The 19,969-nt window shown below is 39.4% G+C and overlaps 2 protein-coding genes across 6 annotated transcripts in view; both read left to right on the top strand.

The window, feature by feature from the left end:
• Positions 1–19,969, top strand: part of IFT74 (intraflagellar transport 74) — a 128,033-nt gene that overhangs the window by 7,072 nt on the left and 100,992 nt on the right. For 3 of the 5 annotated variants that reach the window (XM_025359146.1, XM_025359143.1, XM_025359148.1), the window contains exons 1-2: positions 823–996; positions 6,148–6,286. In XM_025359146.1, the coding sequence (XP_025214931.1) occupies positions 6,167–6,286 (120 nt within the window). In that variant the 5' untranslated portion in view covers positions 823–996; positions 6,148–6,166. Of the gene's footprint in view, positions 1–822; positions 997–6,147; positions 6,287–19,969 lie in introns of those variants that run through there. The other 2 variants (XM_025359144.1, XM_025359145.1) reach the window with 1 other exon arrangement.
• On the top strand, positions 7,821–8,941 carry LOC112607873 (melanoma-associated antigen 3-like). The gene is given in 2 exon segments (XM_025359150.1): positions 7,821–8,193; positions 8,196–8,941. Coding segments are annotated over 2 exon segments (939 nt in total). The 5' UTR covers positions 7,821–8,000.

Here is a 19,969-nt window from a genome sequence, read left to right as displayed (position 1 = left end):
CTGTAAGGGTGTTTGGGGACAAGGTAAGGGAGAAACTCTCCCAAAAGGATGACAAATGGCCACTGCAAATAGGGTGGGCTCTAATGAGATAATTACATGAAAATGTTTCACAAACTAAGGGGGAATTCAGCCACATGACATAATCTCATTTTGTACTGATTTTTAACTCCTTGAGGGCAGGCAAGTTGGAAATATGTGTAAAATAATGTGAAAATCCCAATACATATGCAATCACATTTAAGCTCTATGAAGATTGGAAGGAAACATACAGTAAAAGTTATTTTATTAGAGAAGTGGGATTTGAGATGAAGTAGTTCTTAAAAAAAAAAAAAAAGACACTTTCCATTGAATTCACAGTCTTCCCCACAAACTTGGATCCAAATTCTAATGAAAGGAAGCTTAAAGACACAAAGCTTCTGGTGAAATGAGGAACAGAACAGTTGGTGCCAGAATCGCATCCAGACGTCATGATGCATTGTGTACGCTATGCAGTCCTAATAGGGAGGAAAACTACCACTAATTACGAATTTAGAAAATTGCACAGTGCTGCCTACCACATAATAACTTCAAATGTAACCTGTTACACGTTAGCCGACGTGAGGTTACATAGGGACATAGCAAAACTCGCTAGAGTTACTTCAGGTAAGGCACACAGAGGTTGCTCTGATTATCAAGAAAAGCAAACGTTCACATAAAACGTTTTCCGGCCGCCCCGCTCTTTCCCACTTCTTCCAAAAATCTCTGAAGAGTAGTGAAGAAACAAACATCAGTCCTCCATTCTCGCGAGAGCTCCGCGTGTAACCAGCGGCTGAGGCGGAGGATTGGTCACGCAGGATGAGGAGGCTCCGCTATCCCGCCCCCGTTGCCGGGATACGCCGCGGCGCACGGCCGCTAGTGGGTAGGCCTGAGAGCCGAGGAAAACTGCGCGTGGGCCTCAGAAAGAAGTTATAGGGCACACGCGAGTCGGGCGACCGCCCCCCTTCCGCGCCGGCGGAGGTGAGAAACCCCGGGTCCCATCTCTTCCTCCCTCCCTCCCGTGTCTGTTCTCTTGCCTTGGAGATGCTGATCCGCTCCAAACAAAACAAATTCTAACTCTGGGTCTTAGCTGTTACTGTCGGGCCAGGCATGCACCAATTCTAGTCCGGCGAAGGGTGAGAACAGACCTCCTCCAACAACAGCCCAACCCCCGCCACTACCCCACTCCCCGCAGGAGACCCGCCAAGCACAGAGCGGAGGGAAGGACCACGATGGGCTAAAGGATTTTGGTCAAAGGAATAGATTTCTACCTGTTACAGTGGAAGGGATTTATTTCTGTCTGTTGATCACAGTGCGGGCAGTTAGCAACTTTCCACTTTTTCACGTGTGAGAACTGTTGACTTAGGGAGGATAATGACAGAATAATAATTAGAAGCCAGATGTTTTAAATTTAATACTTATCTTCACAACAGCTCTGCAAGGTAGAGCTTATTGTCACCCTTCTGTTTTACAGAAGATGAAATCCTGAGGGGCTAAGTAAGGTGGCAAGATTATGCAGCTGCTAACTTTGTCAGCACTAGTTTGTATCGCTAATTTTTGTGGATCCAAAGGCCAGGCTGCCTCTCTGATTGTGTGAATAACTGGAAATTGTGTGACTCTTTGATTGAATAACCCTGGAGTTAGTGGTATATTTGTTGCTAATGCCCCCCTCTTAATCCGACTGGTAATAATATAATGGTAAGCTTTTTTTTTTTGCGACAGTAAAGCGGTGGAAAAGAAAATTGGGCGAAATTTCTGTATGTTGTACATTTTCTCAAAGTTAGCAGGAAACCTAGAGTAATGTCTTTTCCACTGGAAAGAGATGTTTATTGTACTCGTTTACTTGTGGAAAAACCATTTTGATCATACACCCTGTCTTTCTTTTCAAACAGTCATTTCATGAAATTACTTTTTCCATTTGAAATTCTTTTGCTTTCTACATAGAGTTCAAAATGGCAAGGAATTAGAATCAGGGAGCTAGTGGGGTCAGGAAGATTGGTGTGAACATATTCAAATGAGAGATCTGCCTGGAAATTTCAGATAAACAATTGAAAACTCAAAATTGGTGCCCAGTTGAAAGGGCAGAACTGTAGACATTGGTTGGTGAGCCAGGCACATAGTTGGAGTTACAAATGTGCATGATTGTAGAAAGAATAGAAGCAATCCAAGGACTGATTATGAATAATGCTAAGAAAAGTCAGAAAAGTAGTACTGGACATACAGTGTAGAAACAGAGAAATCATTTTAGTCCAACACACACTTTGTTTGCTTTTTAACAATTTAGTAAATTTTCGTAATTGGCAATACCTTTATGTAGGAGGAAATTTAAAAGGTACAAAAGAGAACAACGTTTTTGCTTGTCACTGAGACAGATGTTGGGGATATAAAGATGATTAAGATTCAGCTCTTGCCATAAAGGGCAAGAAATACTTAAGCAGATCATTTCAAGTGGTGTGATAGCTTCTGGAATAAAGAAATACACAGGATGCATGGCAGCACATAGAACAGGTCTATACACTGAAATTGAAGAAGATGAAGATTCCAAGACCAGTTATGGACTGGTCATGGAAGGATTCCCTGAGAAAGTAACAGGCAAAATGTGTGTTAGGCAAGGGGACCACTTAAGAGGCTGGTATAATAGTCCACTTGAGTCAGTGATGCCCTGAATTGGCCAGTGCTGTAGGAATAGACAGTAAAGTACCTGTTAAACACTTATTAACAAAATCAGTAGAACTAAACAAAACAAACTCAGTAGAACTATGTGATCAGCCATGGGAAGTGAGGGAGAGGGAGATATCAGGGACTAAGTTTCTGACTTCTGTGACTAGGAGGTGATACCAAGAGGAAGGACAAATTTTGCGGAGCTGATAATGAGTTTGGATTATATATGTTTATTTTGAAATATTTAGACATCTAAGTGGAGATATTATTATTTGGATATAAACACCACAAGCTGAGTGCTAAAATAAGGGCTGGACATATGAAATTGTGTGGAATCAGTTATTAATTGTTAAAACCCTGAGTGTGGATAAGTGGGCCAAGGAGAGTTTAGAGAGAGAGAAGAAAAAGATGGTGGATGGTATCTTAGAAAATGCTCTATATAAGCATTTCTGTCTCAAGGAGACAGAAAGAAGAACCAGAAGAGAGGGAAGTGTCATGGAGATGTGTCATATAAATGTGGACACCAGTAAAGTAGGATGACATTTACATCACTGGCAGTATTGGCAATGGTCATTTGAATCAAACAGTAGCAATCCAGGAGATAGTGGAAACAAAGCAGTAGAAAATAGTGGATATAAGCTATTCTTTTTTTTTTTTTTGAGACGGAGTCTCGCTCTGTTGCCCAGGCTGGAGTACAGTGGCTCGATCTTGGCTCACTGCAAGCTCCGCCTGCCAGGTTCACGCCATTCTCCTGCCTCAGCCTCCCGATTAGCTGGGACTGCAGGTGCTTGCCACCATACCCGGCTAATTTTTTGTATTTTTTAGTAGAGATGGTGTTTCACCGTGTTAGCCAGGATGGTCTTGGTCTCCTGACTTCATGATCCACCAGCCTCAGCTTCCCAAAGAGCTAGGATTATAGGCGTGAGCCACTGCGCCTGGCCGGATATAAGCTATTCATAAGAATTTGGCTGCATAAGGGAAGGCTATATGGGACAGTTAGATAGAGGTGGTTGCAGGGTCAAGAAATAAGTCTTTGAAGGTAGAAAAGAATTGAACATGGTAACAGACTGAAGGAAAGGAGAAAGTTTAAAGATATTGGTAGCAGTGAGCGTAATGCCACAAAGAAGGTGGGATCAAGGGTAAATCAGAGTAGAGATTGATCTTGACTGACAGAAGGAATGGCTGTTGAGATAGGAGGGCAGAATGGATGTAGAGAAGTTTATGTGCCCCAAAGGTGATGGAGTTCAAATTGTAATTTTCTTAAATGAGTCATCTGCTAAGAGTGGCAGGAACAGAGATCGAAAAGTAGTTAAGGATGAGAATTATCAAGTAGAGAAGTATCTTAACAAGGCTAAACACTTTCTGAAATGAGGGTCCAACTAAGATTTGTGACTATCACTTTGCAGTACCCCAGTCTGTACAGTTGTATGATTTCCACCAGCAATGTTCAGCACTTCAGGTTGGATGTGGAGAAGGGTTTCTGATTTTGCCAGATGGGTGGAAAAGAGTTCCAGGATACAAATTATTTGATGGTGCTCATGAGACACTAATTTCATGAGAGAAGGAGGAGAGTTCTTAACCACCCTTGTCAGGGTATCACTAGTGACTTCTTGGATGGGGACTCCATTGGATATTTCAGTTTTCATCTTACTTGAATTTCCAACTGTAAATGGCATGGGTTGTTCCTGCCTTCTCTTGGCATCTCTGACATACACTCCTGGTTTTTTTCTTTGCTTTCTGGGCCTTAATTTTCATTCTCTCATACTAGATTTTCCTCTTCTGTGTGATCTGTATGTATTGATGTTCCTCAGGACAATCTTGGGCACTATTCTCTTTTTCTCCATATTCTCTCTCTAGATAAGTATCTTCATAACTATTTTATATGACCTACAATAGGACATACATTTTTATACTGTAGCCTAGTAAACACATATGTGCAAATTTATGTAAATATAGCTGAAACAAAAATTTACTGAAACAATGTTTACCCTTCGTATGTTCAGTGAACTCTTTTTGTTTAAATTTTATTTCACATTTTAGTATCTTGGTCATAACCTGCAAAATTGTTTTCAGAACTCACTAATGGATGTGACCAACAATTTGAAAACTACTACTCTAAATTATGAGACAATTTTAAATAATATTATATTCTGATGAATAAAGGAGAGGGCTGATAAACTGGGAGAAAATGAGTAAATTAAGGAAACGGTTTAAAGGCAGGTGTAGCAGGAATGAAGATGAGAAAAGGGTAGAAGGAGAGAAGACCCAAGAATAGTATTTCAATTAAGATGCTTGAGATGAAGCAATTCCAGATGATAACAAGCTCCATGTATTGCCGTGGCTATCAGTGACTGAAATGGAGTTAAGATCATTGCTAAAGTTGAGATCAGGGAACTGTGAAGCTGCAATGTTAGGTATTGGATCTAGTATCCAAATGGAAGTCATCCAGGATGATGGTGAGATTGGAATAGAGAAGCTGTGAACTAGGTACAAAAGACTTTAGTAAAGATAGAGGAGAGATTAGGAAGTCACAAATTACCAGCAACCAGGAAAGATCAAGGCAATATTGTTGCATTCACAGATCCTCAGAGGAAGTGAATCTTGTTTATTTTTTTTTTAATTTTTTTTTTTTCAGGGATGGAGTCTCGCTTTGTCACCCAGGCTGGAGTGCAGTAGTGCAATCTCAGCTCACTGCAAACTCCATCTTCTGGGTTCACACCATTCTCCTGCCTCAGCCTCCCGAGTAGCTGGGACTACAGGCGCCCACCCCTACGCCCAGCTAATTTTTTGTATTTTTAGTAGAGACAGGGTTTCACTGTGTTAGCCAGGATGGTCTTGATCTCTTGACCTCGTGATCCACCTTCCTCGGCCTGCCAAAGTGCTGGGATTACAGGTGTGAGCCACTGCGCCTGGCCTCTTGTTTATTTTTTTAAAGGTATGGAAGAATATTTTGAAAGTGACATTTGGGAGCAAGAAAAGTGCCACCTCCTTTGCTTTAAAAGAGGACAGGAAGCTAAAACAAATGGACTACTGAAAGTGTTACTCTCAGTGGAAGCCAAGATTCTGTTAAAGTTAAGAAAATAGAAAGTATTTGTAACAAGATTCAGAATATAAGAGAGTTAATTGTGGACCAGAAAATGCAGAGAAAAGATTAAGAGCAAAGAAAGATGTTGGCTGTGACAGGAGAGAAAACTTACCAGAGTATAGGATGAGAATACTAAAGAAATAGATAACTACAGGGGCTTGCATTTTAGTAAGATAATAGAAAGATGAGGAAGGAATGTTGCAAGAAACAATCTCATAGTTCTAAATGGAGCACAATGTCAAATTTGAACAAAGTTAACCTTGTAGTGGTACACAGAATGGCAGCTTGCAAGAACAACTGTGAATTAAATGTAAGTGTATGATGGGTCGTTATTGTCTTGCTAGAGAAGACATCAAAGGATTGAACTGTTTATTGCTTCCAAACAGTGATTAAAGTAAAGAAACAATGGCCAGCAATCACAAATCTTCAGCAGCTCGCCCTGTTTCAAGAGGTGGAGTTGGATTAACAGGAAGGCCTCCTTCTGGGATACGACCCCTATCAGGAAATATTCGAGTGACAACTGCAGTAAGTTTGAAACAAATCTATTTAGTTTGGGAGGCCAAGGTGGGAGGACCACTTGAGTCCAGGAGACTGGGGCTTCAGTGAACTAAGATCATGCCACTGCACCCCAGTTTGTGAGTTTTTAACTCTTTCCACCCCAAAAAATCTGTTGAATGCTTGTGCATATATTGTGGTAGAAGTTGGAAATCCCCTCTGTAATAAGAGATTCTACTTTGTTGTTTCTTTATTTCATAAGCATATTATTAAACATGTTTGGGTTGTTTTTTTGGAAAGCATCTGGAAATGTAAATGTGGAAGATGTTTGAAAGACACTCTGGGAAGAAGATGCCTGCTCCTGCAGATACTCAATTTAAAGCTGCAATAATTTTAGTTGAATAGTGTATTGGGGCCAGAATAAAATGAAATGAATAGACCAGAAATAGAATCAAGCATATAAGAATTTAATGATTAATGTGGTGTTTCAGATTAGTTGCCAAAACATGGAGTATTCAATAGAACATTCCAATAATTATTAAACCATTTGTTTGAAAGTATTTTTAATCCTCTCATACCTTTTGTCAGAATTCTACATAGTTTAGAAACTTGGTATTTCAAAAATGAAACCATAAATGTAGTAGAGGAAAATGCTGGCAAGTATTTTGTATACACTTGATATGGACTAGGCTTTTCTAAAAATGACAGAAATAACAAGTACTGAAAAGGAAAGCATTTTTATTATATATCTGAATTTACAAAAAATAAAACACCATAAAAATTAAAAGAGAAATGACACCTGGTAAAAACATTTATAATATATATACCATATATAGGATCAGAATCTCAAAAAGTAAACTTTACTTCTTTTTTGAGACAAGAGTCTTGCTCTGTCACCCAGGCTGGAGTGCAGTGGCATGATCTCGGCTCACTTTAAGTTCTACCTCCTGGGTTCACGCCATCCTCCTGCCTCAGCCTCCCAAGTAGCTGGGACTATGGGCACCTGCCACCACGCCTGGCTAATTTTTTGTATTTTAGTAGAGACGGTGTTTCACCGTGTTAGTCAGGATGGTCTTGATCTTCTAATCTTGTGATCCTTCCACCTTGGCCTCCCAAAGTGCTAGGATTACAGGCGTGAGCCACCGTGCCTGACCAACTCTGCTAATTTTTAAGTGCTCTTTCTGTATTAAGACTACAAGCCTTATGTCCAATCAAAATCATGACATTTCTTTTGAGGCTGGGGTAATATTATAAAACTATTATAAAACTCATCTAGAATAATACAAAAATAAGAAAAAGTACAATACTCTAACGTAAAATATATTATAGACAATGAGTGAAACAATATTCTGATTGCCACAGTACCTGGAAATAAACTCTAGTGAATGTTAAAGAATTTAATATAGGAGAGTGTGTCATAAATAGTGAATCAATAAGAGAAACACAGCATATGAGGAAAAGTTAGATGAAGTTTATGAGTTGATATTCTAAGCAGGATATCCTGTAAAGATAATTATTACATTTTCATTATCATTATAATGTAAAAATTGGGAAACAGGCAACGGCCTGATGTTGGTGGAGGGAAGCAGGCCTAGGCTTGGTGAAGAGGCAAGGTTCTGAGGGGACAGGCTGACAAGGAGGACCAGAGGCCCCCGGAGGAGCACGGAAGGAGAAGATCTTCCTGTGGGTTTCCATTGCCCAGCTCCTGCCCACACTCCCGCCTGCTGCCCTGACCAGAGTCAGCATGCCTCTTGAGCAGAGGAGTCAACACTACAAGCCTGAAGAACGCCTTGAAGCCCGAGGAGAGGCCCTGGGCCTGGTGGGTGCGCAGGCTTCTGCTACTGAGGAGCAGGAGACTCCCTCCTCCTCTTCTACTGTAGTGGAAGTCACCCGGGGGGAGGTGCCTGCTGCTGAGTCACTGGGTCCTCCCCAGAGTCCTCAGGAGCCTCCACCTTTCCCACTACCATCAGCTACACTCTCTGGAGCCAATCTGGTGAGGACTCCAGCAACCAAGAAGAGGAGGGGCCAAGCGCCTTTTCTGACCTGGAGTCCAGCTTCCAAGCAGCACTTAGTAGGAAAGTGGCTGAGTTGGTTCATTTTCTGCTCCTTAAGTATCGAGCCAGGGAGCCAGTCACAAAGGCAGAAATGCTGGAGAGTGTCATGAGAAATTGCCAGTACTTCTTTCCTGTGATCTTCAGCAAAGCCTCTGATTCCTTGCAGCTGGTCTTTGGCATCGAGCTGATGGAAGTGGACCCAATTGGCCACTTGTACATCTTTGTCACCTGCCTGGGCCTCTCCTACGATGGCCTGCTGGGTGACAATCAGATCATGCCCAAGACAGGCCTTCTGATAATCCTCCTGGCCATCGCAAAAGAGGGCGACTGCGCGCCTGAGGAGAAAATCTGGGAGGAGCTGAGTGTGTTGGAGGTGTTTGAGGGGAGGGAGCACAGTATCTTCGCGGATCCCAGGAAGCTGCTCACCCAAGATTTTGTGCAAGAAAACTACCTGGAGTACTGGCAGGTGCCCGGCAGTGGTCCTGCATGCTACGAGTTCCTGTGGGGTCCAAGGGCCCTCGTTGAAACCAGCTATGTGAAAGTCCTGTACCATATGCTAAAGATCAGTGGAGGACCTCACTTTTCCTACTCACCCCTGCATAATTGGGCTTTGAGAGACGGGGAAGAGTGAGTCCGAGCACGCTTTGCGCCAGGGCCAGTGGGAGGGGGTCTGGGCCAATGCACCTTCCAGGGCCCCATCCATTAGCTTCCACTGCCTTGTGTGACATGAGGCCCATTCTTCACTCTTTGAAGAGAGCAGTCAGCATTCTCAGTTTTGGGTTTCTGTTGTATTGGATGACTTGGAGATTTATCTTTGTTTCCTATTGGAATTGTTCAAATGTTCCTTTTAACAGATGGTTGAATGAACTTCAGCATCCAAGTTTGTGAATTGCAGTAGTCACACATAGTGTGTTTATATAGTTTAGGAGTAAAAGTCTTGTTTTTTATTCAGATTGGGAAATCCATTCCATTTTGTGAATTGTGACTTAATTACAGCAGTGGGAAAAGTATTTGCTTAAAATTGTGAGCGAATTAGCAATAACACACATGAGATAAAGAACTCAAGACATTAAAAGATAGTTAATTCTTGCCTTATACCTCAGTCTATTCTGTAAAATCAAACAGATATGCATACCTGAATTTCCTTGGCTTCTTTGAGAATGCAAGAGAAATTAAATCTGAATAAATAATTAAAAAAAATTGGGAAACAACCTAAAAGACCTTACAACAGGTGAATCTTAAACAAATAATGATATGTATATCCCTATAATAAGCTATTAGATAGTCATTACAAACTACTTTCAAGATATTTCAGAAAATATTATACTTTAACGGAAGTTTAAAAGCAGTGTTGTATCAATTTAACATAGAAACATACATTTATACATACATAGAAATGAAATGAAAATAAATGAATAGACAGAAATGTCCACAAATTTATCTGATGTTCACACAGATAATTTCAACTAACTGAGAACTTGCAGAGGGCCAATAGTCAAGCTCCTACAGTAGGCTAACTGCAAACTACAGATAATGATGGGTCCTGTGGTTAACTCATAAGAAAAGCAGCATTTTTGGAGGGAATGATTTTGTTAAAGTCAGATTTTCCTAAAGTTTTCAGATTTTTTTCTAGAGTTTCAGATAATAATATTAGGACATCGTCATCAACTTAGACCAACATAATTTTTCTAAAATCTTCATACATAGGATAGTAAGGGTATCTTTTTCTTTTATTCCAGTAAAAATTGATAATTAAATATTTATAAAAAGAATCTGACATTTATTGGCCACCTACTATTTGCCAGGCACTTTATCTATTTATTTGTAAAATTTTTAAAATTTGTATATATTTATGCAGATGTCTTACATGCATATATTGTGTAATGGTGAAGTGTGGGCTTTTAGTGTACCCATCACCTGAATAGTGAACACTGTACCAAGTAGGTAATTTTGCAACCCTCACCTTCCTCCCACCCATCTTTTGTAATCTTCAGAGTCTGTTGTCTCACTCTGTATGTCCATATGTACCCATTGTTTAACTCCCACTTGTAAGTGACAACATGCGGTATTTGACTTTCTCTTTCTGGGTTGTTTCACTTAGGATCATGGCCTCTGGTTCCATCCATATTGTTGCAAAAGACATGATTTCATTCTTTATTATGGCCGAGTAGTGTTTCATAGTATGTGTGTGTGTATTTATATATGTGTGTATATGTGTGTGTATGTGTGTGTGTGCGACCACATTTTCTTTACGTAGCCCTCCATCTCCGTTGATGGACACTTAGGTTTTTTTTCATATATTTGCTGTTGTGGAAAAGTTGTGTGATAAACATAGGAATGCAGGTATCTTTTTGAAATAGTGATTTCTTTCCTTTTGCAGTGGGATTGCTGGATCATATGATAGATCTATGTTTACTTTTTGAAGAACTTCCATACTGTTCTCCATAGTGGTTATACTAACTTACATTTCTACCAACACTGTACAAAGGGTCCCTTTTCTCTATATATTTGTCAGCATTTGCTATTGCCTTTCTTTTGGAAAAAAGTCATTTTAACTGGGGTGAGATAATATCTCATTGTAGTTTTGATTTGTATTTCTCTGATGATCAGTGATGTTGAGCACCTTTTCATATACCTGTTTGACGTTTGTGTATCTTCTTTTGAGAAGTTGTCTATTCAGACGTTTTGCCCATTTTTTAATTGTATTATTAGATTTTTTTGCTAGTGAGTTGAGTTCCTTATATATTCTGTTTATTAATTTCTTGTCAGATGGATAGTTTTCATATATTTTCTCCTATTCTGTTGGTTGTCCCTTCACTTTGTTGATTGTTTCCTTTGCTGTGCAGGTGTTTTTTAACTTGATGTGATTCTATTTGTTTATTTTTGCTTTGGTTTCCTTTGCTTGTGTGATATTACTCAAAAAAATCTTTTCTTAGACCAATGTTCTGGATAATTTCCCCCATGTTTTCTTTGAGTAGTTTCATAGTTTGAGGTTTTAATTTAAGTCTTTAATCCATTTTGATTTGATTCTTATATATGATGAGAGATATGGTTCTAGTTTCATTCTTTTGCCTGTGGAGATCCAGTTCTCCCGTACCATTTATTGAAGAAATTGGCATTTCCTCAGTGTATGTTCCTTGCATCTTTGTCAAAAATATGTTCCGGTAGGTATATGGATTTATTTCTGAGTTCTCTATTCTGTTTTTATGCCAGTATGCTTTTTTTTTTTTTTTAAATTCAGAATGGGTTTGGCTGTCCTAGATCTTCTATGATTCTATATAAATTTTAGGCTTTTTTTGTTTGTTTGTTTGTTTCTGAGACAGAGTCTTGCTCTGTCATCGAGGCTCAAGTGCAGTGGTGCAGTCTCGGCTCACTGCAAGCTCCGCCTTCCAGGTTCAAGCCATTCTCCTGCCTCAGCCTCCGGAGTAACTGGGACTACAGGCGCCCACCATCACGCCTGGCTAATTTTTTTTTTATTTTTAGTAGAGACGGGGTTTCACCATGTTAGCCAGGATGGTCTCGATCTCCTGACCTCATGATCTGCCCACCTTGGCCTCCCAAAGTGCTGGGATATCAGGCATGAGCCACCGTGCCTGGCCTTTTTTTTTTTCTTTCTATTTTTGAGAAGAATGTCATTGATATTTTTACAAGGATTGCATTGAATTTGTAGATTAATTTGGATATTCTGGATATTTTGACAATATTGATTCTTCCATTCCATGAACATGGAATATCTTTCTATTTTTTGGTGTTCTTTTCAGTTCCTTGCATCAGTGTTTTATAGTTTTCATTGTAGAGATCTTTCACTTCTTGGGTTAATTCCTATGTGTTTTATTTTATTTGTAGCTATTGTAAATGGGACTATTTTCTTGATTTTTTTTTCATATTGTTCACTGTTAGTATATAGAAATGCTGTTGATTTTTGTATCCTGCAATTTTTCTGAATTTTACTGAATTTACTATTTATCAGTTTGAATAGTTTTTTTGGTGGAGTCTTCAGATTTTTCCAAATATAAGATCACATCATCTGCACACAGAGTTAATTTGACTTCTTCCTTTCCAGTTTGGATGCCCTTTATTTCTTTTTATTGCCTGATTGCTCTAGCCAAGAATTCCAGTACTATGTTGAATAACAGTGGTGAAAGTGGGCATCCTTGTTGTGTTCTAGATCTTAGAGGAAAGGCTTTCAGTTTTTCCTCATTCCATAGGATATTAACTGTGGATCTGTCATATATAGCTTTTATTGTATTTAGATATGTTCCTTGTATACCTGGTTTTTTGAGGATTTTTATCATCAGGAGATGTTAAATGTCATCAAATACTTTTACAATATCAATGGAAGGTTTTTGTCCTTCAGTCCGAGAATATGATCTATCACATTGATTGATTTGCATATATTGAACTATCTTTACATACCTATCTTTACATACCTATCTTTACAAAGATAGATGTAAACTATCTTTACATACCAGTTGGTCACGACAAATGATCTTTTTAATGTGTTGTTTAATTCAGTTTGCTGGTACTTTGTTGAGGATTTTTGCATCAATGTTCATCAGGGATATTGACCTCTAGTTTTCTTTTTTCTTCATATGTCTTGTCTGTTTTTTTTTTTTAAATCAGGGTAATACTGGTCTCGTAGAATGAGTTTGAAAGTATTTTCTCATCTTCTATTTTTCAGAATAGTTTTAGTAGGATTGGTATTAGTCCTTTTTTAAATGTTTGGTGGAACTCAGCAGTGAAGCCATCAGGTCCTGAGCTTTTCTTTGCTGGGAGACTTTTTAAAAATTTTTTTGAGACAGAATCTCACTGTCGCCCAAGCTGGAGCACAGTGATGTGATCTCTGCTCACTGCAACCTCCGCCTCCTGGGTTCAGGCTATTCTCCTGCCTCAGCCTCCTGAGTAGCTGGGATTACAGGCGTGCGCCACCACACCCAGCTAATTTTTGTATTTTTAGTAGAGACGGGGTTTCACCATGTTGGTCAGGCTGGTCTTGAACTCCTGACCTCGTGATCCACCCACCTTGGACTCCCAAAGTGCTGGGATTACAGGCGTGAGCCACCACGCCCAGCCGGGAGACTTTTTATTATGGCTTGGATCTCATTATTTGTTACTGGTCTGTTCAGGTTTTGGATTTCTTTATGGTTCAGTCTCTGTTGGTTGTATGTGTTTAGTCATTTGTTCATTTCTTCCAGATTTTCCAACTTATTGCATATAGTTGCTCATAGTGGCCTCTAATGATTCTTTGAGTTTCTGTGTTATCAGTTGTAATGTCTTTTTTTTTTTTCATTTCTGATTATATTTATTTGAGTCTTCCCTCTTTTTTTCATTAGTTAGCCTGGCTAAGAGTTTGTTGATTTTGTTTATCTTTTCAAAACACTGACTTTGTATTTCGTTGATCTTTTATATTTTTTTGTTTCAGTTTCATTTATTTCTACTGTGATCGTTATTAATTTCTGATATGAATTTTATGTTTGGTTTGCTCATGCTTATCTGATTTTTTAATATGCATTATTAGGTGGTTTATTTTAAGTTTCTCTACTTTTTTAATGTAGGCATTTAAAGGTATAAACTTTCCTCTTAGTACAGCTTTTACCATATCACGTAAGTTTTGGATATGTTGTATTTCCATTGTAATTTGTTTCAAGAGTTTAAACAAATTTCCTTTTTAATCTCTTTGACCCACTGGTCATTCAGGAACATATTTCTATTTGTTGGTATAGTTTTCAAAATTCCTCTTGTTATCAATTTGTAGTTTTATTCCATTATGGTCAGAGAAGATACATATATATTTAGGATTGTTGTATCTCTTGCTGAATTGATTCCTTTATCATTATATAATGATCTTCTTGTTTAGATTTGAAGTCTTTTAAATCTTATGTATGTATAGCTACTCCTGCTTGCTTTTGATAGTGTGAAATACCTTTTCCCACTCTTTTATTTTTAGCCTATGTGTGTCTTTTAGGACTAGATATGTTTCTCATAGGCAGGATATAGTTGGATTATGTTGTTGTTGTTGCTATTTTAAAATCTTCTGCTAATATGTATCTTTTAATTGAATAATTCAGTTCATTTACATTACATTCACAGTTAATAATGATATATGAAGCTTTCTTCCTCTTATTTTGTTAGTTGTTTTTAAGTTGTATAAATTATTTATTTGTTTCTTTTTCTCTGTCTTTGTATCTTTATGTTTTGATGAAATTCTTTCATGTTGGCATTTGATTATTTTGTCCTTCTCCTTTGTGATTGTTTTATAAGAACTGTGAGTTTAATATTTTTATGTGTTTTTGTGATACTGTATATCCATCTTTAATTTTTATGTTGAAGACCCCTTTGAGCATTTACTGTAGGACTGGCCTAGTGGTGACACATTCCCTCAGTGTTTGCTTGTCTTGCAGATACTTTATTTCTCCTTCATTTATGAATCTTATTCTGTCAGGATATAAAATTTGTGGCTGACTTTTTGTTTTTGGTTTTGGTTTTGGTTTTTTTCTTAGCACTTCGAAAATGACATCCGATTCTCTTTTTTATTTTTTATTTTTTAAATTTCCACTGAAAGGTCTGCTTTTATTCTGATAGGATTGTCTTTATAGGTGACTAGATACTTTTACTAATTTTAAAATTCTTTCCTTCACATTGACTTTAGACATTCTAACAATATGCCTCTCTGTTTTTTAGTTTAAGATAGTTCTAACTTGGTGGGGCGTGCTTACTGTCAATTTTCCTCCAAAGGTTAACTTTTTACTTTCTTCAACCTATACTGCTCTAGCTGCATTTGACTGGATGCATTGAGGCCATCCACAGGTAACTGGGTCTAAAACTTTTGACAGGAAGGCCATGGGCTGCCAGTTGCCTCTGTGCTCTTGGGTAAGCACTCCTAAAGCTAACGCATTGTTCACGTTAACAAAAAGGTGAAATGGCTTTTCTAGGGAAGGCAGGGCTAGAACAGGGGCAATTATGAGCATCTCTTTCAGCTCTTTAATCTGATGGATTTTAGCAGAAGTCCACAAGAGACAGGCTTCCACTGGGTAAGTTTTTCATATAAAAGTTTACTTTTTAGTGAGTATGAGTCAATCCATAAATGGCAATATCCAATTAATCCTAAAAATTTTTTTAGTTCTTGCTTAGTTTGAGGCAGGGGTAAGGACACAATTCACTCAACCCATTTCGGCCCTATTTTTGCTTACCTGCACTTATTAGTTGGCTTAAATATTTAACTGTATATTGAAGCTTCACTTTTGAGACCCATAATCCCTCAAACTGTTGGTGGTTAAGAATATATGTAGAGAAGTCACCCACTTTTTTTTATATCTTCACCAGATATGAGACTATCATCCACATACTGAAGCAGGCATATTTGCTTTGGGACAACAACTTTTCCAATACTCATTCTAGAATTTGACTAAAGAGGTTAGGGGAGTCTGTAAGCCCTTGGAGTAAGACCGTCCATCGATATTGTTGTTTTCGCCCTGAATGGGGATCTTCTCACTCAGAAGCAAATATGTCTTGGCTATCCTGAGCCAAGGGGCATGCCCAGAAAGCATCCTTCAAATCTATTACTCACTGATGATCATAAGGAATTTGGCTGAGAACGGTGTAAGGGTTGGGGACAATGGGTTGAGTGGTCTGGACTATCTAGTTAATAGCTCTGAGGTCTTGTACCAATCAGTTTGACCTGTCTGATTTCTTGACAGGCAGGATTGGGGTATTATAGGGAGACGTACAGGGTTTAAGGAGTCCATCTTTAATGAGACTCTCAATTACAGGCTTTAACCCTATCCTGCCTTCGAAGGGAGTGGGGTATTGCTTTCTCCTACTATTTCCCCAGGAGTTTTTAGTTTGATGTGTATTGGGGGAACTCGAAGTTTTTCTCGATTCCCTTCTCTTGACCAGATATCAGGATGAATGTATTTTTCATCCATGGTGGTGAGTAGATTTAATGAGGTGAGGAATCCCTTAGGGCCAACTTGAAGGCCTATGCCTAATTTTAGCATTAAGTCTTTTTCTAATAGATTAGTTACCACCGCAGGGATCAACAAAAATTGAATATGAGTTAATCGATCTTGATATTTGGCTTTTGTATTTTCTAAGATTTTGGCCTTAAATCCTTCTCCTTTTACCCCAGAGACTTAAAGTTCTTCTGAAAAGCCAGCAAGATTAGATGGAGTGAGACAGAGGAGTGAGACACTCCGGAATCGATTAAAAAGGTGATAAGTTCACATTTAGGTTCCACCTCTAAATTTATCAAGAGCTCCTGGTGGGACTCAAAGTAAAAGAGACAGAGCCCCTGACTCCCCTACTCTTCCTTGAAAGTCTTCTTTCAAGACTTTCAAGGTGGAAGGACTTCTTTTTCCCTTTTTAATTTAGGACATTTTCTCTTGAAGTGGCCTGTTTTTCCACATTTGTAACATGTATCTTGTCCTTCCTCCCTTTCAATTCTGGGATTCTTTGACTTTGCTCCCCCACACTCTTTAGAGGGCCTAGGAAATGAAGGCCCATGTCCTCTAATTGGAGGCTTGGTTCCTTTGCCCGGGAGTTTGGACCTTTTATAGTTCTTGGCCCCCTGGAAGCCTTGTTTAGAAGTGTATGGGTTTGGAGCCACCAGTTGAAAGGTGGATAGCATAAGTTTTGCTCTTTGTTTTTGCTTTTCTTTGTCTCTCCTTACATACACTTTTTGAGCTTTCCTAAGAAGTTTACTTAGCGGTCAGTCTTCCCAATTTTCTAATTTTTGTAACTTTTTTGAAATATCTGGTCAATTCTTGGTGATAAAATGGAGCTTAAACATTCCCTGTCCAAGGGGATCTTCCAAATTTAGGCCTGTATACTGTTTCGTTTGCTCCTTTAGCCTGTCTAAGGATTTTATAGGCCCCTCATCTTTTTTGTTGTTGTTGTATATCAAATGCTTTAGAGAGGTTTTGAGTTCGGAGTATTGATTCCCCAATTCCTTTTATTTTCATTTCCCTAGATCTTGCATGTTTTCCTGGTGAGCTGCATTATTATTGTCCCACCTGAGGTCTTGGGTGGGAAATTTTTGGTCCGCAGTAGGGACATTTTGACCAGGAGAGTGTTCACATTTCCAAATTGCCTTAGCAGCCCTACAGTTATGCTTCTTTTCTCCTCCAAAAAGAGGATGCCTCGGATGGACATTAACTTAACCCAGGTATATAACTGAGGTCCTAAGAATTGATCAACTTGATCAGCCACCCCATAAAGGTCATCCAACAGCAACTGAAGCTCTTTTTTCAAACTTCGCACCTCTGAACTGGTCAAGGGAATATTTACAAATCCAATGGCTCCCCCTCCTTGTGGCACCTCTTTTAAGGGGAAGAGAGTCGGGGCTGACTCCTTAGGTGTGGAGGGAAATGGGAAATTAAATTTAGAAATTTACACTGTTCTCTCTCACGTCGAAGTCCTTTCAGGGAGGGGTACTTAATAGGCTGGAAGGGGACAGGCTCATGGGATGATAATTCCTAAGAGTTAGGGTTATAAGGAGGAGGAATAACATGAGCAGGGGAAGGATCTGGAATGGGACCTGAGGCGGCAGCAGCTGCCTGAGGGAGAGGGTCAGGGGCACTGAGCGGAGGAAGATGATCCAGAGGATCCCATGTGTTGGTGGGTGTGGGTTGTTTAGGAACAGGGACTCTTTCTCTGTTAGAGGAGTTGGTTTCTGGCTTATTACTTCTGGTTTTTAAAGGGTAGAGGAGGACAGGTTCTTGCCTCCAACAAAGAGCATAGTCTGTTTCCTTTTGGGAGACAGGGCTTTTGTCATTAACATGTTCGATTAAGAGCTGACAAATCCACTCTTCACTGGAACCAAATTTTGGCTTGAAAACTGAGGGTTTGAGGATGGGCCCTCGAGTCCAAATAAAACAACAATATTTTATCATTTGCTGCTTTCTTTTATGTTTAGTTCTTTCATTACCTTTCCAATAGTTTAACATAAGTCCCAAGGGACTATCAGGAGGAAATTCATCACTCGCTTGGCTCTTTATTTTTCCTTTCTTACTTGAAACATTTCCCATCTCAGGGGTTTGGGATGGTGTCTAACTCAAATAGGCCTTTCCCCGGAGCTTCTGTTGGGGGTGCTCAACCTCTCCTACTAGTGATTTCTCGCCCTCCCTCCTTTCAGAAGCTCACTGAGGCTCTGAGGCTCAGTCCCTCATATTAGAGATTTTCTTGCCTGTCAATTTCCAGAGGCATTGTTAAGGCTCAATCCCTAGTGTTAGAAATTTCTTGCCTATCCTTTAGCCCCACCTGTTGGAGGCTCCTTGCACCCTTCTTTCGCTTTGTCTACTCTGGCCGCTCTTCTCTTGGGAAATGGCAGGATCTGCCCTAAGCCATATGAGGTGACCACGGAACTGCAGATAGGACCCACTCAATCCACACAGCAGTAGTGTTAACATCATCTACACACACTTTTAACCTCCAAGATACCCTGACCACCAAGGAAATACTTTGTTGCTCTTGCACCGTTTTTCACGTTGGTCTGTGCAGGGAGTTACTTGGTCGCCACGCTGTTGTAAGCCTCTCCTTTCCCCGTTGCTGAGAGCTTGGATTTGTTCATCAGAATGGGTGGATCTCAATCTCCTGTCCCTGAGGCCACTGCAACGGGATGGTAGGACACGTCTTCTCCTGGGTGGGGTGACTGAAGACGCCTTCTTGAAGGAGAATGGGAATCCCAGACAAGCCCCCAGAATTGTTAGAAATAAAATTTGAAGTTGTAAAGAAAGACGAGCACTCAAACAAAGGATTTCTCAGCAAAGCAAATTTACTTCTGCGCAGTAGGGTGCTTCTCATGGGGCTGGTTGTCATGAGAGCACACTAAAGAAAGGAGAGTAGAAGCTTTTATTACTAATGGTACTCCTGCCCCCGTATCCTTTCCCCATTGGGTGGGATCGGACTGCACAATCTAAGCTAGACCCGATTGGCTAAACATTTAAACTTTCTTAGATAAGGTGGGTGCGTGATGGGAGAGAGGGGAGAGGAGGAAGGGGTCATCTACAGAGGACTAGAGAGCCAATCTTTTCTCAAATAAGGAAAGGAATGTGAGCTGGGGCTGTGGCATGCCTGGGCATGTAGGAAAATCAGAAAGAAGGACAAAAGAGAAGAAAGGCAGGAGGTACTTGGAATTAGAGAATAAGTAGCTCAGCAGGCTGTTTGAAGAGAAACCTTGCCATATCTCGCGTCTTTTATATCTTCTCATGCCTGTATGTATTATATGAACTGACATAAAGGAAGTCTTTTGGCCTTTCCTGAGGTCATATAATGTTATGTTGGATTTTTCATACCTGAAGTAGAGAATCACGTTGAGTAATAATATGAATACTTGTTTAATAATGTAAGCCCTTTAGTACTTACATGGTCATCTTAGGATGCATTTATATCCATTTGTTTTTACAAGATTAAAGTTTTCTTATTTTTTCCTGATTTTTAAAGGTAATATATACTCATTGTAATAAGGCTGAAAATGCCAAATTATATAAAGGAGAAAATAAAAATCAACTGTAATATAATTATAGATCATCATCATTACTATCTTTTCATATAGTTTTAAAATTTTTTTATTTTTGTCTTTATTCTTTATTTTTTTTAAAAGACGATCTCTTTGTGTTCTTCAGGCTGGCGTCGAACTCCTGGGTTTTAAACAATCCTCTCA

The sequence above is a fragment of the Theropithecus gelada genome, chromosome 15 (genome assembly GCF_003255815.1).
Source record: "Theropithecus gelada isolate Dixy chromosome 15, Tgel_1.0, whole genome shotgun sequence".
In the NCBI taxonomy this organism is placed as follows: Eukaryota; Metazoa; Chordata; class Mammalia; order Primates; family Cercopithecidae; genus Theropithecus; species Theropithecus gelada.
The sequence above is the reverse complement of the archived record's forward strand: the minus strand, read 5'-3'. Positions and strand labels throughout refer to the sequence as shown.